At 37.8% G+C, this 21,073-nt stretch overlaps 2 protein-coding genes across 2 annotated transcripts in view; one reads left to right on the forward strand and one right to left on the reverse strand.

Annotated features, from left to right (window-relative positions):
• Positions 1-13,127, reverse strand: part of PIKFYVE (phosphoinositide kinase, FYVE-type zinc finger containing) — a 79,184-nt gene extending 66,057 nt beyond the window's left edge. Inside the window, exons 1-5 of the mRNA XM_045560148.1 lie at positions 12,958-13,127; positions 8,823-9,003; positions 7,016-7,168; positions 3,079-3,197; positions 2,225-2,396 (exon numbers count right to left, since the gene is read on the reverse strand). Of these exons, the coding sequence (XP_045416104.1) occupies positions 2,225-2,396; positions 3,079-3,197; positions 7,016-7,168; positions 8,823-8,994 (616 nt within the window). The 5' untranslated portion in view covers positions 8,995-9,003; positions 12,958-13,127. The remainder of the gene's footprint in view (positions 1-2,224; positions 2,397-3,078; positions 3,198-7,015; positions 7,169-8,822; positions 9,004-12,957) is intronic.
• A 139-nt stretch (positions 13,128-13,266) lies between these two features.
• Positions 13,267-21,073, forward strand: part of IDH1 (isocitrate dehydrogenase (NADP(+)) 1) — a 28,236-nt gene continuing 20,429 nt past the window's right edge. The window contains exon 1 of the mRNA XM_045560210.1: positions 13,267-13,335. The gene's annotated coding sequence lies outside the window, so the exon portion shown is untranslated. The remainder of the gene's footprint in view (positions 13,336-21,073) is intronic.

Consider the following 21,073-nt stretch of genomic DNA (forward strand, 5'->3'; position numbering starts at 1 on the left):
CAAAAAAAAAAAAAAAAAAAAGAATAAGAAATTCTATCTCAAAACTGTAAGATAGAAATCCTACAGGAGTTTCCAGCCTACTGGCCCGTCCTGAGAATTTCAGACTTGCCAGCCCCCACAATCACTTGTCCCAGTTCCTTAAAATAAACCTCTCTCTATATATAAAGGTGTGTATGTATTTGTGCAGGGTGGTACCCTATTGGTTCTATTTCTCTAGAGAACCCTAAAACAGATTTTGGTACCAAGAATGGTTCTAGAGCAAAAGAATCTTAAAGATGAGTTTTCTGAGTTGGTTCTTGGGTTTCAGTAATTGGTTTTCTAATCTGATTAGATTTAAAGACACTAAAGACTCTATTTCCAATAGTAAAGAGAACACTGACAGTCCATGGTGAGATGTGACAATAATGACACACAAAATGTCACCTATGGAGATTCCTGAATCGGGAAACCTAAATGCAATGGGGATATGTGGATACCAGGGTGGCAGGGCCCAGGTAACAGTACTCAATTGCCAAAGACAAGGTGGGCACAGTTACCATAATAGACATCAGAGCCAAAGCAGTAATCAGAATGGCCTGACTCAAAGAGACCTATAGCATTAGCTAGTTGATCATGCTGTCCCTAGAAGTGAAGTAGATGGGCAGTGAACTAAATTCTTACTTGACTTGTATAAGAGGAAGAATTCTACAGCAAGTGGACAGAAGTCTATCTAACTTGAATCATTAAAATCAGAGACATGATCCCTCTCAATCAAGTCCCAGACTTGAGCCCTTTACAGACCCAGAACTCCTTGAATAAAAGGAAGACTGGGTCCTCTTGAGAAAGAATCCCACTATACTGCCAGAAATTTATACTGTTAATCTTTCTACCAGCCTTCCCCAAAGGGATCTACAGCCTGTTACTAAGGTTACTATACATTTAGAAGAAGGAAATGGTCACACTCTTCAGGGATTATTAGACATTGACTTAAACACACTAAGTCCAAGAGACCCAAAACATCACAATCTTGAAGAACAACAAAATTGAAGAACTTACATCACTAGTCATCAGCATTTATGCTAAAGCTACAATAATTTTAGACAGAGTATTGGTGCAAGGATAGAGAAATATCCATAGTGGTCCACCAGTCAGAGTAGAGGCTTATGGAAGTCTGGGGGTCAGTGGAATTTTAGATCAGGTCCACTGTGCAGTGGATTTAGTGGGTCCCCAAACCTACTCTGTGGTTATTTCCACAGTTCTGGAATATATATTTGGAATAGACAACTGGCAGAATCCCTACATTGGTTCCCTGACCTGTATTATGATAGATCTGGCCTCCAGAACTGCAAGATAATAAATTTCTGTTGTTCTAAACCACTCAGTCTGTGGTACTTTGTTATGGCAGCCCTAGGAAACTAATACACCAACCAAGACAAGACAAGTTTTATCCTAAAAGTAATGGGAGTTCTAAAAGGGTATTACACAGGGAAATAACGTGACATGATCAAATTAGCATTTTATAAAGATTACTGACTAGAGTATGAAAAATGAATTAAAGAAAGGGAACAAAGTCTTTTAAAAGCTGTAGTGATAATCTGGGTGAAAGATAATGGGATTCTGACCTCTGAACTCTGTAGTACTTTAGGTGAAAAAAAAAAGTGAGTAAGACCAAGAGAAAGATCTGCACAATAACAAAAATAATATAAAAGATGTTAAGAATATTCTCTTTTGGGTAACTTCTGCCCACCTTTCACTCCCAAATCACTGTATAAATCCACATACCATTGGTCAGTTTTTTCTGTCTCAACAAGTAACTTAAATTTTCTGTATTGCTAAAATTTGACGGTGTTCCTTATGGAAGAACATTAGTATGATACAATTTGCCAAAGCACAGTGTCATACAAGGCAAGGAAGATTTGTACTTAGTAAAATGAAAACTCTCATAGTGATAAAATTAGTAATCTACTCTATGCTAATAATCTTGTCTAATAAATTTTTGTGCTCCTGTAGTTTTTTGCTAGCATCTCTGATAGACTTTTACTCTAGTTATTTATGAAAATTCCCATCTACTTTATTAAGCATCTGTAAAGTTCTTAAAAGCAAAGCTGTATCTTCCTCACCTTTGTGCCCCTATATCTTACACATAAAGCCCAAAATACAAATTGGCTTAATACTGGTCCTGCATTATGACTATTTATAATTATGGCCTTTAAAAATTGTAAAACTGTCAATAAAATACATTTACCTGTATAGCCCATAAATTTTCCAGGGATTTCTTGATTACAGCAACGACTGCAGAAAATCTGCCCACATAGTCGGCAATGGTGTCTGCGCCTAAAGGTTGTAAATTTCTCACTACAGTCATAGCACTCTTTACATTGGCTATCTGGCATCCAGTATTGTTTAAGGTCACTATCCTGTAACAATAAAAATGTATGAAGGCTTCTTGAAAATACTATTTATTAAGAATGCAATGGCAAATGAGATCCTAGCTTTCTTTTGCAGAAAATGGCAAGCTAACACAAAAATTCACAGGAGAATGCAAAAGGCCAAAATGACCAAGACAATCTTGAAGAACAATAAAATTGAAGAACTTACATCACCAGTCATCAGCATTTATTCTAAAGCTACAATAATTTTAGACAGGGTATTGGTGTAAGGATAGAAAAGAATAAAGCCATAGAATAGCAAAGAGAGCCCTGGCATACCCTCACACATATATGGGACTAATGATGAGATTTATACTGCAGTCAGTGAAGGATGGTCTTTTCAAAAACAATGGTGCTAGGTCCAACTGGACGTCCATGAGGAAAAAAAGAAGCTTGACCTCTATACTTCACACAAATAAAAAAGCCTCTTGAAGAAACTGTAGAATATCTACTAACCCTGGCCTGACTTCTTCAACAGAACACAAAAGGCACTAAGCATAAGGGAGGAAAAACTGATAAATTAAACTACATTAAAATTAAGAACTTACGTGTAAAAATACAGTGTTTATAGCTAGAGGAAATACTAAACTTTTTTTCAAGTGGCATTATACCATCTTTAGTGGGTATGACATGATCCCCGTAAGTGCTTAATAAGTAAACCTTCCAGTACCTGACTTTTCCCCTCCATGATTTCCTTGAGTCGTTTTAATACTGTGCTGAGGCTTCGAAGCTGAACAGCTGTACGAGGGTCATGACCTCCAAAGGTAGGTTCTGCTTTCCTTCTTGTGTCTGAGTTGGATTTAAAAAAAAGCATCATTGTTAACAGTGCCTAGTATCTATCTATCTACAAAAAGGTATAAATGTGATGCAAAGGGCCCTTATTGTTAGTATATATTAATACTTATGTTCCCCCAGCCAGTGATATGGATCGAGGGTTAAAACTAGTCTTTATTAAGAGGCTGTTGAAAGTATTTTTTTTAATAATGTAAAAAGAGTTTCACAAGCAAGTAAGAACCACTGAAGACAAGCAATTTCTGAGACTATTGATGGTTCTGAGGCCTGAAATGAGAACATCACTTACATAGCCCAGAATTCATTAATGACTTCTTGCACCCCTTGGTCTCAATCTAAAATAAATAACTGCTAGAAATTTAGCAGAAGAAAAGGCAATCCCAGTAGGTTAACCTAGCTCGGTCTCTAAAGTCAAACAAAAAAACAATAGGATCAAACAGTTCAGTTCTGTCTGAAGACCATCTATCCAAAAGTCTCGTGCAGCACATCAGAAAGAAATTTAATAGCCCAGCCCCCAAAGATTTTGACAGACTTCACAACATCCAGGATGGTAAATTTTGCCATAGTAAAATATGACCAATGCCCACGTAGACTAAAACTGCCAGAAAATTGACAGAACTCCAATCCTACCCCTCTCTGTCACTTACCCCACCCTGCAGCTCCTGAAAGAGATCTCTTACACTTTAACAATACTGAAGCCAATTCTATCAATAATAAAACAAGCTCAAATTCCAGCTTTATGGCCAGAATGGGGTATGCCTACCAAACTTGCCACTTATTATTTCCTTATTTTAAACCAAAATTACAACTGAAATTTCTACCTATTCTGGCTCCAGCAGTTACAAAACCTCAGGATAAAGTGGAGGTGGTTTGACAAAAGGGATGAAAATCTTATTAGATTAAACCTATTTATCTAAACACAAGTTTAGTAAATGAGCAAAGTAAGATGAAAAATACCCCGCCGTGAATCTTCCTCAAGCTCACTATTTGCTAGATTTGTTTTAGGTCTTTGTTTGAGTTGAGTAAGAAAGAAAGGATTACAGAAAATGAGAGGTTGGTGTCTCAATCTAAATCTATAAAGAATTTCCCAAGATAATTTAATTAATGAAATATCTAAACTGCATGTCAATGGAAAAGAACTCAAACTCTGTAAAATAATTTAAAGAGGTTTATTCTGAGCCAAGTATGTGCAACCATGGCCTGGAGAGCCACACCCAAGAAGCCTTGAGCAAGTGGTCTCCCCGTGGTTGGGTTACAGTTTGGTTTTATACATTTGAGGGAGACAGAAATTACATGTAAACTCATAAATCAATGCATGAAAGACATACATTGGTTTGGCCCAAAAAGGTGGGACATCTCAAACTGAGGGATTACAGATTATAGATGCATTTAAAGATTCTTTGATTTCTAATTGGTTAAGTAAATGAAGCTTTGTCTAAAGGCTTGGAATGTTTTAAATTAAGATAAGGAAGTCTGTTAATCAGAGACAAGTCACCTACACTCAGATATATACTTAGATTCAAGGGATCTGTTAAGTAAATTGAGGACCTGCAGGTGTGGTTTAGGCTTTATCTCGCATAGCCTTAGGCCTGTCAATGCGGTACCATGACTAGGCAGGTCTGACCTCCCTTCTCATGGCCACCAACTCAGCTTTACAGTACTTCTGGGGTCCCCTTGGCCAAGAGGGGGTCCATTCAGTCAGCTGGGGCGCTTAAGAATTTATTTTAGTTCACATGCACCTATTTTAGAAAACTTTGAAAACTTTTACCTTTCCATAGTTATATCTTAGTTTCAGCATAAACCTCAAATGTGTTGTTACTAATGTATAAGTATTAGAATGACCAAATTTTTCTTGAGTCTCAAAACATAAAGCAACTCTCCATGATTTACAAGTTGAAAAAGGAGACAGATTAAGCTGTTGGAGAATCATAACAGCTATGCACAATAAACTGTGAAGCCCTTTGCATTTAGCCACTATAAGAGAGTATTAATAGCACCATTCACTGGAAAAGGATAAGAAAGTCGCTTCCTGGAGCCAAGAGAATCACAGATATTGGATGAACATGAAAGAGACCCTGGGAGAAAATCTGGTCTAGCTCTTTGCCTATAGGCAAACAACGTTAACTGCTTCTCTTGCAAAATGGACATGAGAAAATTAAATAACTCTCCTAAGGTCAGAAAACTAGTAAGATGTAGAATAACAGCCTTTTACTAGAGGAAGGAACTTGATTGGCCAAATAGTCCCAAGCTTCTGAAGCTCAAAAGCCTCTGAGGTAGAATCAAACAATCAAGTAGACTTGGTAAAAGACAATGATTGGAACCACAGCAAACTAGATATTACAAGCTCCATCTAGAGATTTTTTTTTTTTTTTTTTTTGGAGAAGAGACATACAAATTTTATTAATGTGTACACAGGGAAAAACCACAGAGTGATTACCCATGTCCCCAACAAGTTTCAGAAGTTTATATACCATCCTGCCAAAACAGGTTATGGGAGAGGGGAGAAGAGGAATTCTGTTGAGGGGCAATAAAGGATTACTAGGGAGAATGAATGAATCCATCTAGAGATATTTAAATTCAAGTTTATCATAATACCAAAGTAAGGTTTGGCAGGCTGCCAACTTGCCCTAAAAGATCAGATTCTAGTCTAACTCCTCAGTTTTACAAATAAAATTGTATCCTGTGTTGAATTAAACATAGAATTTAGTCAAAAGAGCTCCCTCAACAAAACAGTGTTGCCATGGGTCAGATTCAAGAGCTAAATAGAGTTTATTGGGTTAAAGATTAAAGTGGAGATGATTTGCAATAAAAGAGAGCTCCTTTCTCCCTCCTCCCCTATGGATTCTTCCTTCCAAATGGCTAATGTAACCAAGACTGAGGCTCATTGCCCTAGAAAACCTGGGAAAATGATATAGCCAGCTCTGCTCTAGTCCTTACATAGAAACTCTTACTCTGCTTGGTTTCTCCTTATTCTTCTGGTAGACCAAGTCTCAACTAGCACTAAAAATATCCTTCTGCCACCATTACCTGCATCTATTTTTCTCTCAAGGACCTCATGAGGAAGATTAGCCACACCAGACCAGATCTGGTGTTCAGGGACACCTGATTCCCAAAGCTGCATCCTTTCCCCTCTCATCATGCCACCTCCCACTTCCTTTCTTCCATCACCCTGACTTGGATAACCACTTCGCTGAATTTAACAATCTAACAGAAATAAAACATAAACCATCTCACCTTCTCTAGTCTCTCAATTCTGACACTGATCTCCAACCCATACTCATCAGAAGAGCATGAAAATGAAGATGACTGTGTAGGAAACCAGGATGGAAAACAAACAAGCAAGAGGAGCTCAGCTTATCCAGCCACACTGACAGTTTGTACCCCAACAAAGACAGAAGGCCAAGAGCAAGTGGCAGCCCACTAGTGAAGTTGACAGAGTTCTGTAGCTAGAGGCATGCATATCACATTTCACTAGCATCCCAAGAATAGATGCAGAATTCATTCACAAAGTTGAAACTAACCTGTGTTCTCCTGGGGATGTTGCAAACTGTTTTCTGCTGAAACCCAAGCAAGTAATTAACCAAACAACAGTCAAGAGATCTGTGCCTTGCCTAAATTAAAGGTTAATGACATGTTTAAGAATTTTTTTCAGGTGTCAACAAGTTCTTTCACTAAGTAGGTAACAATTTTATTTATTCTGAAGAGTATTTGACTATTACAAATAGCAGAAAAGTTAAGACGATAACCTAGGAAACACAATGACTGTGGACAAAATCTAGCATATAGAGAGGAATGAAATAAAATCACTGTTTTACCTAATATTGCTGAAGAGCGCCGCTGAAGTTCCTCATTAAGCTCTTTTTTATAAGGTGTAGGTGACCTCACAGATTGTGCCCTTGGAGGGAGCTGAGGGCTGGTCCAACTTCCACTCTGAGGCTGCTGCTCCCCCTGGCCTCCTTCTGCTCTCTCTGTAGCAAGAGAAACCTTCGTGTTATTTGCAACACTAAGAACTAAGAGGTCAGCAAAGAGAAGGAAGTAGATAAAATTTTTCAGGCAACAATCTATACATGTATTACATACATCCTTAAAAATTAGGGGTTTAAAAAATGAGGGGTTTTTAGGCCTGGCATGGTAGCTCAACCCTATAATCCTAGCACTTTGGGAGGCTGAGGTAGGAGGATCACTTGAGGCCAGGAGTTTGAGACCATCTTGAGCAACATAGCAAGACCCCATCTCTACAAAAAATACAAAAATTACCTGGGCGTGGTGGCCCACACCTCTAGTCCCAGCTACCTGGGAGGCTGAGGCAGGAGGATCGCTTGGGCCCAGGTGTTTGAGGTTGCAGTGAGCTATAATGACACCATCACACTCTACCCTAGGCAACAGAGTAAGACCCTGTCTCCAAAAAAATTTTTTTAACTTAAAAATTAGGGGTTATAAAAAAAAAATTTAAAGAAGGAGGCAAAACTGCAGGCCAATAATCACACCCTTGGTATATGTGAACTTCTGTTTTATTTTTCATTAGAAATTTATTGGGCATACTAAAGGAAATAGAATGCAAGCTTCACACAAAGGCAGGGATTTTTTTTTAATCTGTTTATGAGATAGATTCCTTACACTATTAAAACAGTGCCCAGCACAAAGCAGGTACTCATTAAACATTTGCTAAATAAAAATATTATTATATTATGACAAGTAAATGTAATGGGATCCTAGAACAGAAAAAGAACCTTAGGTAAAACCAAAGAAATCTGAATAAAATACAGAATTTAGTTAATAATGGTTCATCAATTGTAACAAATGTACCATACAAATGTAAGATGTTAGTAACGGGGAAAACTTAGCGTGGGGGTATATGAGAACTCTCTGTACTATGTTCTCAATTTTTCTGTAAATCTAAAACTGTTCTACAAGTTTTTTTTTAAAGATCATTGTCTTACAAATGTAATAAGAAGAGTTTCCATAGCACTTTAAACATGACCACTAACAAATTCAATTACTACTATTAAAATTTCTACTGAGTTAATGAAACTATAATACAGACAAATTAAAGGTGAAAGATATAGGCCTTTTTTTTTATTCTTTTTCCAGGCAAAAAACATATTACTTAAATAGAGCTCATTAAAAAGGTATCTTTCCATTTGATGTCATTACATGTACACTTTAATCTACTGGGTTTAAGTCAACAAGAGGCCTACTGACAGCTTCTAATTTTTGAAAAACAAGACTTTCTTCTCATGTACTGCTCCTTTTAGTTTCATTGCTTTAATTAAAATGTTTTGTCCATTAACCCCCAAAAGAACAAAGTCTACTCTGTGAACTTAGGGAAGTTGAAGCATATTAAGAAAAAACAACAACAAAACAAAGAGCACTACTTTCTCTTTAAAAAGGGACCTCCTTTTAACATTTAGTTTTCAATTCAGACCTTCAGCTACCAATAATTAATGAGACTACAGTGAAAATTCCAGTTTTCTCTTAATGCATAAACCCTGGTGACTTATGATTAAAGCTATTAGCTTGTTAATATTTTGCTTTCTCACAAAGACACAGCATGCAAGTTGAACAAGAGAATTTCAGAGAATCAAACCTGTAAGTTCTCTGATCTTTAAGAATAAGTCTTACCTTTGTTAAATCGAAAGAGATTTACAAAAGAACTATAAGCTGATTTAAAAGGAGGGTCATCCTGATCAGGAGTCAAAGGTTTAAAGTGTGTGAGATGAGATGGACTGGTAGGAGATCGAGGCAAATCATTAGCAGAGTCCAACGTTGGGGAAGTCTTATCATCTGTGGCCATTTCATGAGTCTGGGGAGGAAAAAAAGAAACAAGCAAAACATATAAATTTCTCAGGAAACCCAAAACTTGATTCCAAACAGCATCCAAATATCTGAAAAATCCTATTCTGTGAAAATTCAGATCTGTGAAAACCAAAGTATAGAGAAATCTAGTTTAGTGTACTCCAAATTAAGGCTTGAAAACACTGCTGTCCAGATCATAGGAAGTCTCAATCACAATCACCAAAACCTATGATTACATAGACAACCTAATTTTAAAATTATTATTCCAATTATAAAAAATATTAAAAGTAATGAAAATTTGGAAATAAAACATTAATATGAGCAGGCAGAAAGAAAAAAAGCACTTTTACATCATTTATATCTTTTTCATTTTAAGATTTTTTGGAAAAAAGAATACTCAATAGTTTTTTAAAGTTACGGGAAAAGTGGTTTTACACAAGCATATAAATTCTTAAGTCTCACAGTCTTATCTTACTTACATTAACTTTTTATTTTAAAAAATAATGTAAAAAAATCAATATTATATTTCTAAGAAAAGGAAACAAAAGTCATTTTTTTCCAAGATGGGGTCTTGCACTATTGTCCAGGCTGGAGTGCAGTGGCATGATCATGCAACCTTCAACTGGGTTCAAGCTATCCTTTTGCCTCAGCCTCCCAAATAGCTGAGACTAAGATGCTTGCCTCCACTCTTGGCTCTTTTTCTTCCTGTAGAGACAGGCTCTCACCAAGTTGCCCAGACAGGTCTCCAACTCCTGGCCTCAAGCAATCCTCCTGCCTCAGCTCCCAAAGTGCTGGGATCACAGGTGTAAGCCACTGCACCCAGCCAAAAGTCATCCTTTAATGACATTTCTATATAACCTCAACAATTACCTCAAACTACGCTTCAATCACCTATGACAACTATTCAAATCAACGAGCTGTTTCCTATCGTCTTTCCTCCTAGACACATGAACCTGGTTTTTCTTCCTTTTAAGCCTCAACTCTGTACTATGTTCTCAATTTTTTACATTTAACATCTCAACATTAAGATGAAACTCTTCTTAAAGGGATTTTTCTCTAAATAACCAAAAATCATAATTCAACCAAAGCAGTAAAGCTAAGCACATCACCAGATGTGAGGTTACTGAAAAGCAGTAATATCTATTTTCTGCCACATTGATTTATACTTCAAAAAGAAGAATCATACATAACTCTAGTCATTAAAATGCTGTAGTTTATAATATAACCTACAAGTTACAAAGAGGACATTACACTCTTGTAAAGTGCTTTTTCACATTCAAAATCATTATCTACCATTTCATTTTATTCTTACAATAATCCTGGAAGGCACACAGAACTGGCCTCATCACTACATTTTACCTTTGAGGAAACCAAGGCAACACTGAACCTAAAACAACTTTCTTGGGGGCTACACAGTCAGTAGTAGAGCTGTAACTACTAGACTCCAAGCCTCACCCCCAAATTCTTCTTTAAATCAAAATTACTTTTGTAGCTCTTCAGACTTCCAATTTGAATTCTCTAACAACTCAAGACTTTGCCTGATTAATAATGTCATTGATTAACAAATTAATTAAAGCAGAAATGAAACCACTGACTTGAACAGAATTTTGGCAATAAATGTTTATTAGAAGGGATGGGGAGAGGAAAGGGAAAAGAGAAGAGGAAGGGAAAGGAGGAAGGAAAGAAAAGGAGGAAGAAGGAAGGAGAAAGGAAAGGGTCTCTAATATCATCTTCTATTGGGGAAAGTAATCAACAACCCTTCTAGTGTCACAACACTCCATATTCCAGCATAAATAAGCTTGTGATTGATCAAGTATAAACTCAAAGCCAGGCATGGTGGCTCATACCTGTAATCCTAGCACTAGGGAAGCAGAGAGAGGCGCAAGGATTGCTTGAGGTCAGGAGTTTGAGACCAGCCTGAGCAACAGCAAGACCCCATCTCTACTAAAAATAGAAAAAATTAGCCGAGCATAGTGGTGCCCTCCCAGCTACTCAGAAAGCTGAAGCAGCAGGACCACCTGAGCCCAGGAGTTTGAGGTTGCAGTGAGCTAGGCTAATGTCACTGCAGACTAGCCACGGCACACAGAGACACTTTTGTCTCAAAAAAAAAAAAAAAAAAAAAAAAGATAGATATATATATAAACTCCTTAAAATAAAGTTTATATATATTATATATGTAAAAAACATATAAACGTTATTTTTACAAAAAAGCACGGAGAGAAAGGATGTGATGCTGATAACAACCCTCAGGCCTCGGAAAACAGCCTACATTCTACTTCCACAAGTAACATCAGAAACAGAGATTGTAATCTGTCTGAAGAGTCTTAGAATTACTTCTAAAAGTTATCTAAACACAAAACTTTTATTTGGCTTTAGAGACATGAAGATAAAAATCTCATGAAAACACTCAGCAAGTATAGTCTCTGATATACAAATAGAATCACACAGAGTTAATCCTAACAATTACATAATGAAACTAGGGTCCTGAAAAAAATACTTAACAACACTTATTCTTTGGCACCTTAATAACTGTTTATGATATAAACTAGGAGTCTTTCCCAACAGGTAATTAGAAGTATTAACCTTCTTACCCAAAGACCTCTAATGCATCACCAATACCTCTTCTCATTTCAAGGCTACTAGTATACACAGACCTACTACACACTACCTTGTTGCTAAAGGCAATTAGAAGGCTAATCAGGTATTAAAATACAGAAAATAAGCTGATCTACCAGCCAATATCAAAATTTTAGCAGATGAAAAGTTCAAGTATCAGTTTGGTCATTTCTAAGTATGTAAAAGATTTTAAAATACTCAAAATGTATCTAATAATTCAGGACAGCTGAATACTAGGAATGTTAGCATGAATCAACAGTTTTTTTTTTTCAACTTTTGACTTGACACACCAACAGAAACACTAAAAAAAAACTACAACATGATCCTCATACTCTTCCCAGAAAGAAGAAAAGGGGAGGACCCAGAAAATTAGTCTTGCTGCACAGAAGAGATTTAACCTACCCAATCTTTGTCACAAAATCAAACCCAAGAGAAAGAAACTAAAAACATTTTTTGTAAGAATACTGACACAGTGGCAGTTTTGGAGTACCAAAAACCAAGATGCATATAAATCAAAAATAAGCACAACACACCAAGCAACTACCTCTATTGTCAAGATTGCACCAATTTTACAGCACAGGATGCACTGAATCAATACTAGATGATATATACACACACCAGATACATAGAAATAACTGCTTTATACAGAATTCTAGTATTTCTCATATTTCTTGAATGTCTTAGGAATAACCTCTGAATTAGACAGAAGACTCATAATTCCCACAAGTATACACCACATTCCATTTTCATTTTTTTGTTAGGAACATTCTAAGCAAAGGGCAAATGCTAATTGGGAAACTAAGTCTCCTTCTTTAAAGAGATTCTGAAACATAAGTTGAAACCGTATGGCCTCAAATAGCAGAGGCCAGCACTTAAAGACATATACACATATTAGAAACCCCACGGTCGTCGTTTCTGTAGCTCGTTAACTTTCTTTCCCGGCCTATGGATGCACCTCTCACACGCAGACTTAGAGCTCATTCACTCTGAAAAGGAATTGGCCTATTCACCGCCAAAATAAGTTCAGGCATAAGGGACGAGAGAGGGGCAAGGGAACTTCAAATGCTTCCAAACAGATTTCTTCAAGAAGAGCCCCACCCGACTCCCGTACCCACCGGCCGGACAAGGGGAAGCCAGGCAATCAGGAGGACCAGCTAATTCTAGTGACAGGTCCTCTGCCCTTCCTCGCCCAGCCTCGGCCGCAGCCAGGCCTCGGGCCCGGGGTGGGAGCCCAGCTCTCGCCCTCCCCTCAGCTTTCCCCCTCCGGCTCTGGCTCGGGAGCTCCCCAAACCTGCCTTCTTCCTTCGCTCAGCCCCAGCAGCCGCGCTGCAAACCCCTCACTTACCTGCGCCTCCCGCCCCGACCCCGCTGGCCGCCCTCCACCCCAGCCGCCGCTGCACCCGGCTCAGGCCCAGAAAGCCGGTTCCGGAACGCAGCGCTGGGATACTCCAGCCGCCAGCGGCTGTGGCAGGAAGCGAGGCTGCTTACATGGTTGCTGCGGCTTCTCGCTTCCCCTCGAGGCTCCGCCCCCTGTTTCTCCTCCCCTCCAATCCACAATCTTTCCAGGGGGCCGGCTCCGCCCTCTTGTTCCGGCCGGCACAGCGCTCGGATCTGATGCTCAGGCAGAAGGAGTCCAGCCCAGATAGAGTCGTCCCCACCTTTTGGCCGAGATCAGGCCGCCTCAGCCTTAGTAGAAGCAGCCAAGACCAGGAGGACGGCGCGCGTGAGCATCACGCGTGAGGGGGTCACCGGATGGGTGCGGGCTGGCGCGGTTACCGTATGTGTTAGATACTTTGGGCACTCATGATATGTTACCGCATTCTCACCTCGGCGTTCTTGTGGTCTGACAATTGGCTTGTGTGATACAGAGCGGGGGCGTTAAGAGAGAAAATTTTTCAGACTTGCATGACTACCCATACGATCTTAAACAAATCGCTAATTTCTTTAGCCCTCAGACTCTGGTGTGTAAAGTGGAGTTAATAATAGGACCCACTTCATAATATTTTCTTGAGGATTTAGTAAATGCACTTAAAGCGATTGGCACAGTGCCTGACCCAGAGTAAGAGATGTTGGGTCTGTCGTTAACTTTTTCGTTTAGATTTTGTGTTGCAAATACTGATGCAAGTAAAGTTTCCAGTCCCTCTCTTGCTCAGCCTGGCTAGCATTTTTCGTCACTTTTGTCCTGCTAAGAGCGCTATGCAGTTAACTGCAGAAAACATGCCAAAACCTGCTGAACCCAGTTGTGGGGCTTAGCAGGGGAGGATGGAAAGGAGAGGAAACCTTAAGGTAGGTGCTATTTTAATTAAATTCTGCGGGTCCTTTTCCTCAAGAGTTTTGTGGCAAAGCCGTGTCACCATCCTCAACTGGGCCCTTTAACAATCATTCTAGGAGTCTGTAGTCAGCTTATCTTTCCATTCCTCATTACTGCTGTGCCAAATCACCACCACCACCCCATTACCTTGACTCATTCTCAGCGGAGAATCTCCTCTCATCTTTTACCCAAGTGAAAAAGCCGAGGTTATTTGGGTGCCACCCTTAACACCGAACGACTCCCACCACATTTACCTGCATCCGCATCTGCCCTGGCCTGTTTCCCTCATCTCTGAGAGAAAGGGGCCTCTTCTTACTCAAATCAATCCTCCTGGCCCCCCGTCCACCCTCTCCTGTCTCCCTAGGAGCTTGCACCATTACCTGCAACCTCTTCTTTTCCAATGACTCTTCCTCCTCAACCCATAAAGATGCTCAAGTGTCTGCCCTCCAAAAAAAAAAAAAAAGACAAAAACAAAAAGCCCTTCATTGTAATTAGCCCACCAGTTGTTAATACTTCATAAACCTACAATACAGTATAAAATAGACCCATAGGCCGGGCGCAGTGGCTCACGCCTGTAATCCTACCACTCTGAGAGGCCACAGCGAGCCGAGCTCAACTCCTTGCTTGAGCTAAGGAGTTCGGGACCAGCCTGAGCAAGAGCAAGACCCCTGTCTCTACTACAAACAGAAAAATTAGCCAGGCGTCATGACGCGCACCTGTAGTCCCAGCTACTCAGGAGGCTGAGACAGAAGGATCTTTTGAGCCCAGGAGTCTGAGGTTACTGTGAGTTAGGCTGATGCCATGGCACTCTACTCAGGGCAACAGAGTGAGACTCTGTCTCAAAAAAATTCAAAATTTAAAATAGACCCAAAGAGCGTATGAACAGAATAGATAGCCCAGCCAAGAAGACCTTTGGTATATGTAGAATATATAGAAACTCCATGTATGGTAAAAGGAAACATGCATTCCACAAACATTTTTTGAGTCACTAATTTGACAGGTAGCGTGTTAGGTAGGCACACTGGGGCTAAAGCTGTGAACACAACACAGTCCATGTCCTCAAGAAGCTCACAGTATAATTAATACCTGTAGTAACTTACATTTTAATTTCTGTGGAAAGAGATGGAAAACCAGGCTTCCATTTTGGGGGAAAAACTCAATTTAGATTCTTACCTCATACTAGACATCCAAAATTAATTCCATATGAATTTTCTTTAGAGAGTTTTTTGGGTTTCTTTCTTTTTTTAGAGGCAAGATCTTGTTCTGTCACCCAGCCTGGAGTGCAGTGGTGTAATCATAGCACTATAACCTTGAACTCCCAAGCTCAAGCTATCCTCTTGCCTCAGCCTCCCAAGTAGCTGGAACTACAGGGACATGCCACCAACTTATTTTTCTATTTTTTGTAGAGATGGTGTCTTGCTATGTTGCCTAGGCTGGGCTCAAATTCCTGGCCTCAAGCAATCCTCTTGCCTCAGCCTCCAAACGTGCTGGGATTACAGGCATGAGCCATCACACCTGGTCTAGAGAGATTCTTTGTGTAAATATCCTCCTCAAAAACTTTCATCGCAGCACCCATTTAGGATTCTTGCTGAGACAATTATTGTTTGGTGGTACTATACTTATGTTCCTCTTTATGTATTAGCTGCATTTTACCGAAAATAAATAGCTTTCCTTTCTTCCTTCCTTTATATTAATTACTATCAATATGGACTTATTTTTTTCAGTGTGTTATAGTTCATTACTACCAGTATTCATTTTGATCCTTAAGTTATCCTTGATTTGGCCAGTGAGAGCCCCTTCCAGCAGTCATTTGACATGCCTGAGTCCATTTGACATGCCTCCATTACTTTTTGAGAACACCCTTACTTCTTTTTATTTTTTTCTCTCCTCTCACTATTTTACTTTCTACTTCTATGAGTTCAACTTTTTTAGATTCCCACATAAGTGAGATCATGCAGTATTTGTCTTTTCTGTGCCTGACTTATTTCACTTAACATAATGTCCTCCTGGTTCATTCATGTTGTCACAAAAGGCAGGATTCCCTTCTTTTTTAAGGCTAAATAGTGTTCTATTGCATATATATATATATATATATATATATATATATATATATATATATATATATCAATCATACTTTCCTTATCTAATCATCTGTTGATGGACACTTAGGTTAATTCTATATGTTAGCTCTTGTAAATTATGCTGCAATAAAGATGGGAGTGCAGATATCTCTTCTTCAAGATAATGATTTTATTTCCTTTGGATATACCACTGTGATTGCTGGATCACATAAGAGTTCTATTTTTAATTTTTTGAGGAACCTCCATACTGTTTTCCACAATAGCTATTCTAATTTACATTCTTACCAACAGTGTGCAAGTGTTCCTTTTTCTCCACATTCTCTTCAACACTTACCTTCTGCCTTTTTGATAATAGCTACTCTAAGAGGTGTGAGGTGATATCTCTCATTGTGGTTTTAATGTACATTTCTGTGAGCCAGCTATGGTGGCCATGGCACATGCCTGTAGTTCCAGCTACTCAGGAGGCTGAGGGGGAAGGATTGCTTGAGCCTAGTAGTTGAGTCCAGCCTGGGCAACATAGCAAGGTGCCATCTCTAACATAAATAAATAGATAATTCACATTTCTCTGATGATTAGTGATGTTGAGCAGTTTTTTCATATGGCCATTTGTATGTCCTCTTTTGAGAAATGTCTACTCACATCATTTGCCCATTTTATAATCAGATTATTTGTTTTCTTACTATTGAGTTGTTTGAGTTCCTTATCTACTTTTGATATCAGCCCCTTATCAGATGTATAGTTGGCAAATATTTTCTCCCATTCTGTAAATTATCTCTTCACTCTGTTATTTTCCTAGCTGTGTAGAAGCTTTTTGGTTTGATGTAATCCCATTTGTCTATTTTGCTTTTGTTGTCTGTGCTTTTGGGGTCATATCAAAAAAAAATCATTGCCCCCCAGACCAATATCATGCTGCTTTTCCCCTATGTTTTCTTCTGTAGTTTTACAGTTTCAGGTTTTATATTTAAGTCTTCAATTCATTTTGAGTTGATTTTTATATATGGTGTGAGATAAGGGTCTATTAATAATTTCATTCTTCTGCATGTGGATATCCCATTTTTCCAGTACTATTTATTGAAGAGACTGTCCTTTCCCCATTGTGTGTTCTTGGCCCTTATTGAAATCAATATTGATTGTTAATGGGTGGATTTATTTTTGGGCTCTTTATTCTATTCAATTGGTATATGTATATGTTTTTATGCCAGTACCATGCTATTTTGATTTCTATAGCTTTGTAGTATATTTCAAAGTTAAGTAGTGTCATGACTCTAACTTTGTTCTTTTTGCTCAAGATTGCTATGGCTATTTGGAATCTTTTCTCATTCCTTACAAATTTTAAGGTTATTTTTTTCCTTCTCTGTGAAAAATATCATTGGAATTTTTATAGAGATTACATTGAATCTGTAGATCACTTTGTGTAGTATGGACATTTTAGCAATATTAATTCTTCCAGTCAATAAACATGGGATGTCTTCTCATTTATTTCTGTCTTCTTCAATTTCTTTCATAAATGTTTTATTTTCAATGTTCAGGTCTTTCATCTCCTTGGTTACATTTATTTCTAAGTATTTTAATATTTCTGTAGCTATTGTAAATAGGATTGCTTTCTTGATTTCTTTTTCAGGTAGTTCATTGTTAGTATATAGAAACACTACTGATTTTTGTATGTTGATCTTATATCCTGCAACATTACTGAATTCATTTATTCTACTAGTTTTTTGTGGAGTCTTTAGGGTTTCTATATATAAGATCTTGTCATCTGAAAACAGGGACAAATTAATTTCTTCCTTTAAAATTTGGATGCCTTTTATCCCTCTCTCTTGCCTAATTATCCTGGCTAGGACTTCTAATACTACATTGAATAGAAGTGTGAAAATAGGTATCCTTGTCTTGCTCCTGACCTTAGAAGAAAAGCTTTCAGCTTTTCATCATTAAGTATGATGTTAGCTGTGGGTTTGTCATATGTGGCCTTTATTGCATTGAGGTACATTCCTTCTATACCTAATTTGTTGGGGTTTTGTTGTTGTTGTTGTTGTTTCTCTAATCCCATGACAGACTGCAGTATCTGATTTGTTGAGAGCACTTCCTTACCTTCTTTTTTTTTTTAACTTCAGACTTTATTTTTATTTCACCAGTTTTTCCATTAAAGCCCTCTTTCTGTTCCAAGATCCAACCTAGGGTAACACACATTGCATATGTTTGTGAAAGTTTCTCAGTCTTTCCTTGTTTTCATGACCTTGACAGTTTTGAGGAGTTCTGGGTGAGTTTCCGGAATTTACTCATTCCCTCCTCCCCCACTTCCTTGCTTTCTGATTCAGCAGGCTCATCTTGAACTTTCGCTACTCCAAGCCTAGAATCAATCAGTTCTCTAATGAGCCTTGGTTCCCTTTAGTAGGGAATGCAAAAATGTTTGTAAAAATTACAAAAATCAGTTCTGGCTAGGATGCAATGAAATTAGCACTTTCTTACACTGCAGGTGGAAATATAAATTAGTATATCCCTCCTATAAAATGATTTGGTAGATCTAACAAGCACATTAAAAATGTTTATACTCCTTGATCCAGTAATTCCAATTCTAGCAATCTAAAGTACTGATCGGAGTATTAAAAAAAAAAAAAGATGTTTGTCACAGCCATTTACACAATAAAATAAATAAAAAGGAAACAACCAACACAAACCAACACAAATGACATGAAAGTAATACAAATGATAATAGAATATTACATAGTCATCAAAAATTATGTTGACTAAGACTTTATAGGGCTAGGCATGGTGGCTCACGCCTGTAATCCTAGCACTCTGGGAGGCTGAGGCGGGAAGATTGCTTGAGCTCAGGAGTTTGAGACCAGCCTGAGCAAGAGTGAGACCCCGTCTCTACTAAAAATAGAAAGAAATGATCTGGACAGCTAAAACTATATATGGAAAAAAAATTATGTTGACTAAGACTTTATAAAGTAATTTTTCTTCACTTCACAATCAACCTTCTTGAAAAGGTTTCTTGTCTCCCTTTCCATATTTTCCATACTTGCTTCAATCCCTTATAGTATGGCTTCTGTCAGAATCATTCTCATAGAATCATTCTAATAAAAGTGTATTCAAGAGGTCCTCCTACTTGCCAAAATTATTTTCAGGCCCTGCCTTTTTTTAATCTCTCTGTAGTACTCCCTCTTATTTAAAACTTTTTTGTCTATTAGCTTCTGTGATATCATGCTCTTCTAATTCTTCTACTACCTCCCAGACTCCTTTGCATTCTCTTTGGGAGTCTCTTTTTCCTCTACCTGGCCCTTAAAGATGTAATTGTCCCTCAAAGTTTTTGCTGAGATAGACTTTTATTCTTACTCTGTAGTCCTAAATGATATATACTGTATGTCTTCAACTACTATCAGTACAGTTGAAGATACCTAGATTTCCCTCTCCAGCCCAGACATGCCTTCTGAACTGCAGATACATGTGGCTAACTGCCTCCTGGACATCTCCATCTTGCTGTTCCACAGACATCTCAAATTTAACAAATCTTAAATTTAACTCATTACATTGGCCATGAAATCTGTGATTCTATATATATCCCGTCCTTATTGAAGGGTACCCTGTTGCCCATACTTCAAATCCAGAAGTCCTCTTCACTGTTCTCTCTCCCATATACTTCATGGACAATCAATGATCAAGCTCTGTTTATTCTACCTCATTTTTTTAGATCATCAAAATGAAAATATAACCACCTTAGAATATTCTTAAGAATCCCCTGTTATCTGGATGACTATCTCATATTCAAACACTAACAGAAATTGTATGGCCCATGTTTCCATTTGTGTTTACAGCAGTATTTGGGGCCAGACAACATTGAAATATTCATATTCTTTTATTGGTTAAATGAAAGACAAATGATGTCAAGGCATGCAATAGTAACCAAATAGAGAAGAGTGGTAGGATAAATAAATCATCACATGGCATCTGGTAGAATATGCTAGGTAAATTCAAAAGAACCTGCATGTAAGCAGTTAGCTTCATATTCACATTTTAAGAAGTAATTTAGTTTCTGACAAACATCATTTGTTACATTTAATTGACTTGACATTGTTAATGATAATGTGTTGTTTCTAGTTTTCTTTCTAATCATTTTGTCTATAAATTTATTTTATAGTTATATAAGCACCATCAGCATAAAGAGCTTATATCTAGTTTTATGCATATCTATAGTAATATTTTAATATGTCAAGTCTAGGAATCTACCAAAAAAACTTTTTTAGTGGTGAAGGAGTTCCTACATTACTGCCTTAGGAAACAGTGTTTAGATGTTGAGACTCGCTTAAGTGCCACCTTTTCTACCACATTGGCTTAAAGTCAAATTTGCAGCAATCTCTAGCAAGTGCTTAGGATTCGATGGAGTATATCTTGTGATTAAATTTCCCTTGGTTCTCTGTAATATCCTATATTTATTCTTTTTCACCTCATTTTCTCCTATAATCAATGCTTTTTATCATGCTATATTCTATGTATCTGGATAACTACCCTAAATCCTTTCAGGAACATGAATGGATATAAATGCTTACTTTTAGCAGTGGGCAAGGGATAATAAACAATGTGAACCCGCTATGAAATGGAATACAATTTACAGTCTCAGATGATTTAGGGCCTGAGAATCGACATAAAAATAAAAGCTCACCCACCTCTTTAATCATTTCTACAGGAATGAATGGAGGTGTATGCTAATGTCCCTTAATCCATCTCAAAAACTAAATTGACAGGTTTCGGCTTTCTTCTTTTCTTCGTAAAAATACCAGTGCCCTCTAGCGGCCAAAGTGCAGCTTGACTAGTACTCTGCATATCAGTTTATCTTGGAAAAGTAATGTAATAATCCAATGCTAGAGATACTTTTTAAAGATAAATTTTGAAGCATTGAATCCTGGGCAGCGATATACAAGTATGCTATTACCCTGCAAATCACAATATAAAATGCTTTTTTTCAAGTTTTCAAGAGTAAAGAATACACCAAAAAAATCATTTTTTGGAGGCGAGAGGAATTTTTTTCAAATCCACCATTTTCTAAGGCTTCACCTTTCTAGTCCAGCTTC

This window comes from Lemur catta, chromosome 8 (assembly GCF_020740605.2).
Source record: "Lemur catta isolate mLemCat1 chromosome 8, mLemCat1.pri, whole genome shotgun sequence".
Lineage (NCBI taxonomy): Eukaryota > Metazoa > Chordata > Mammalia > Primates > Lemuridae > Lemur > Lemur catta.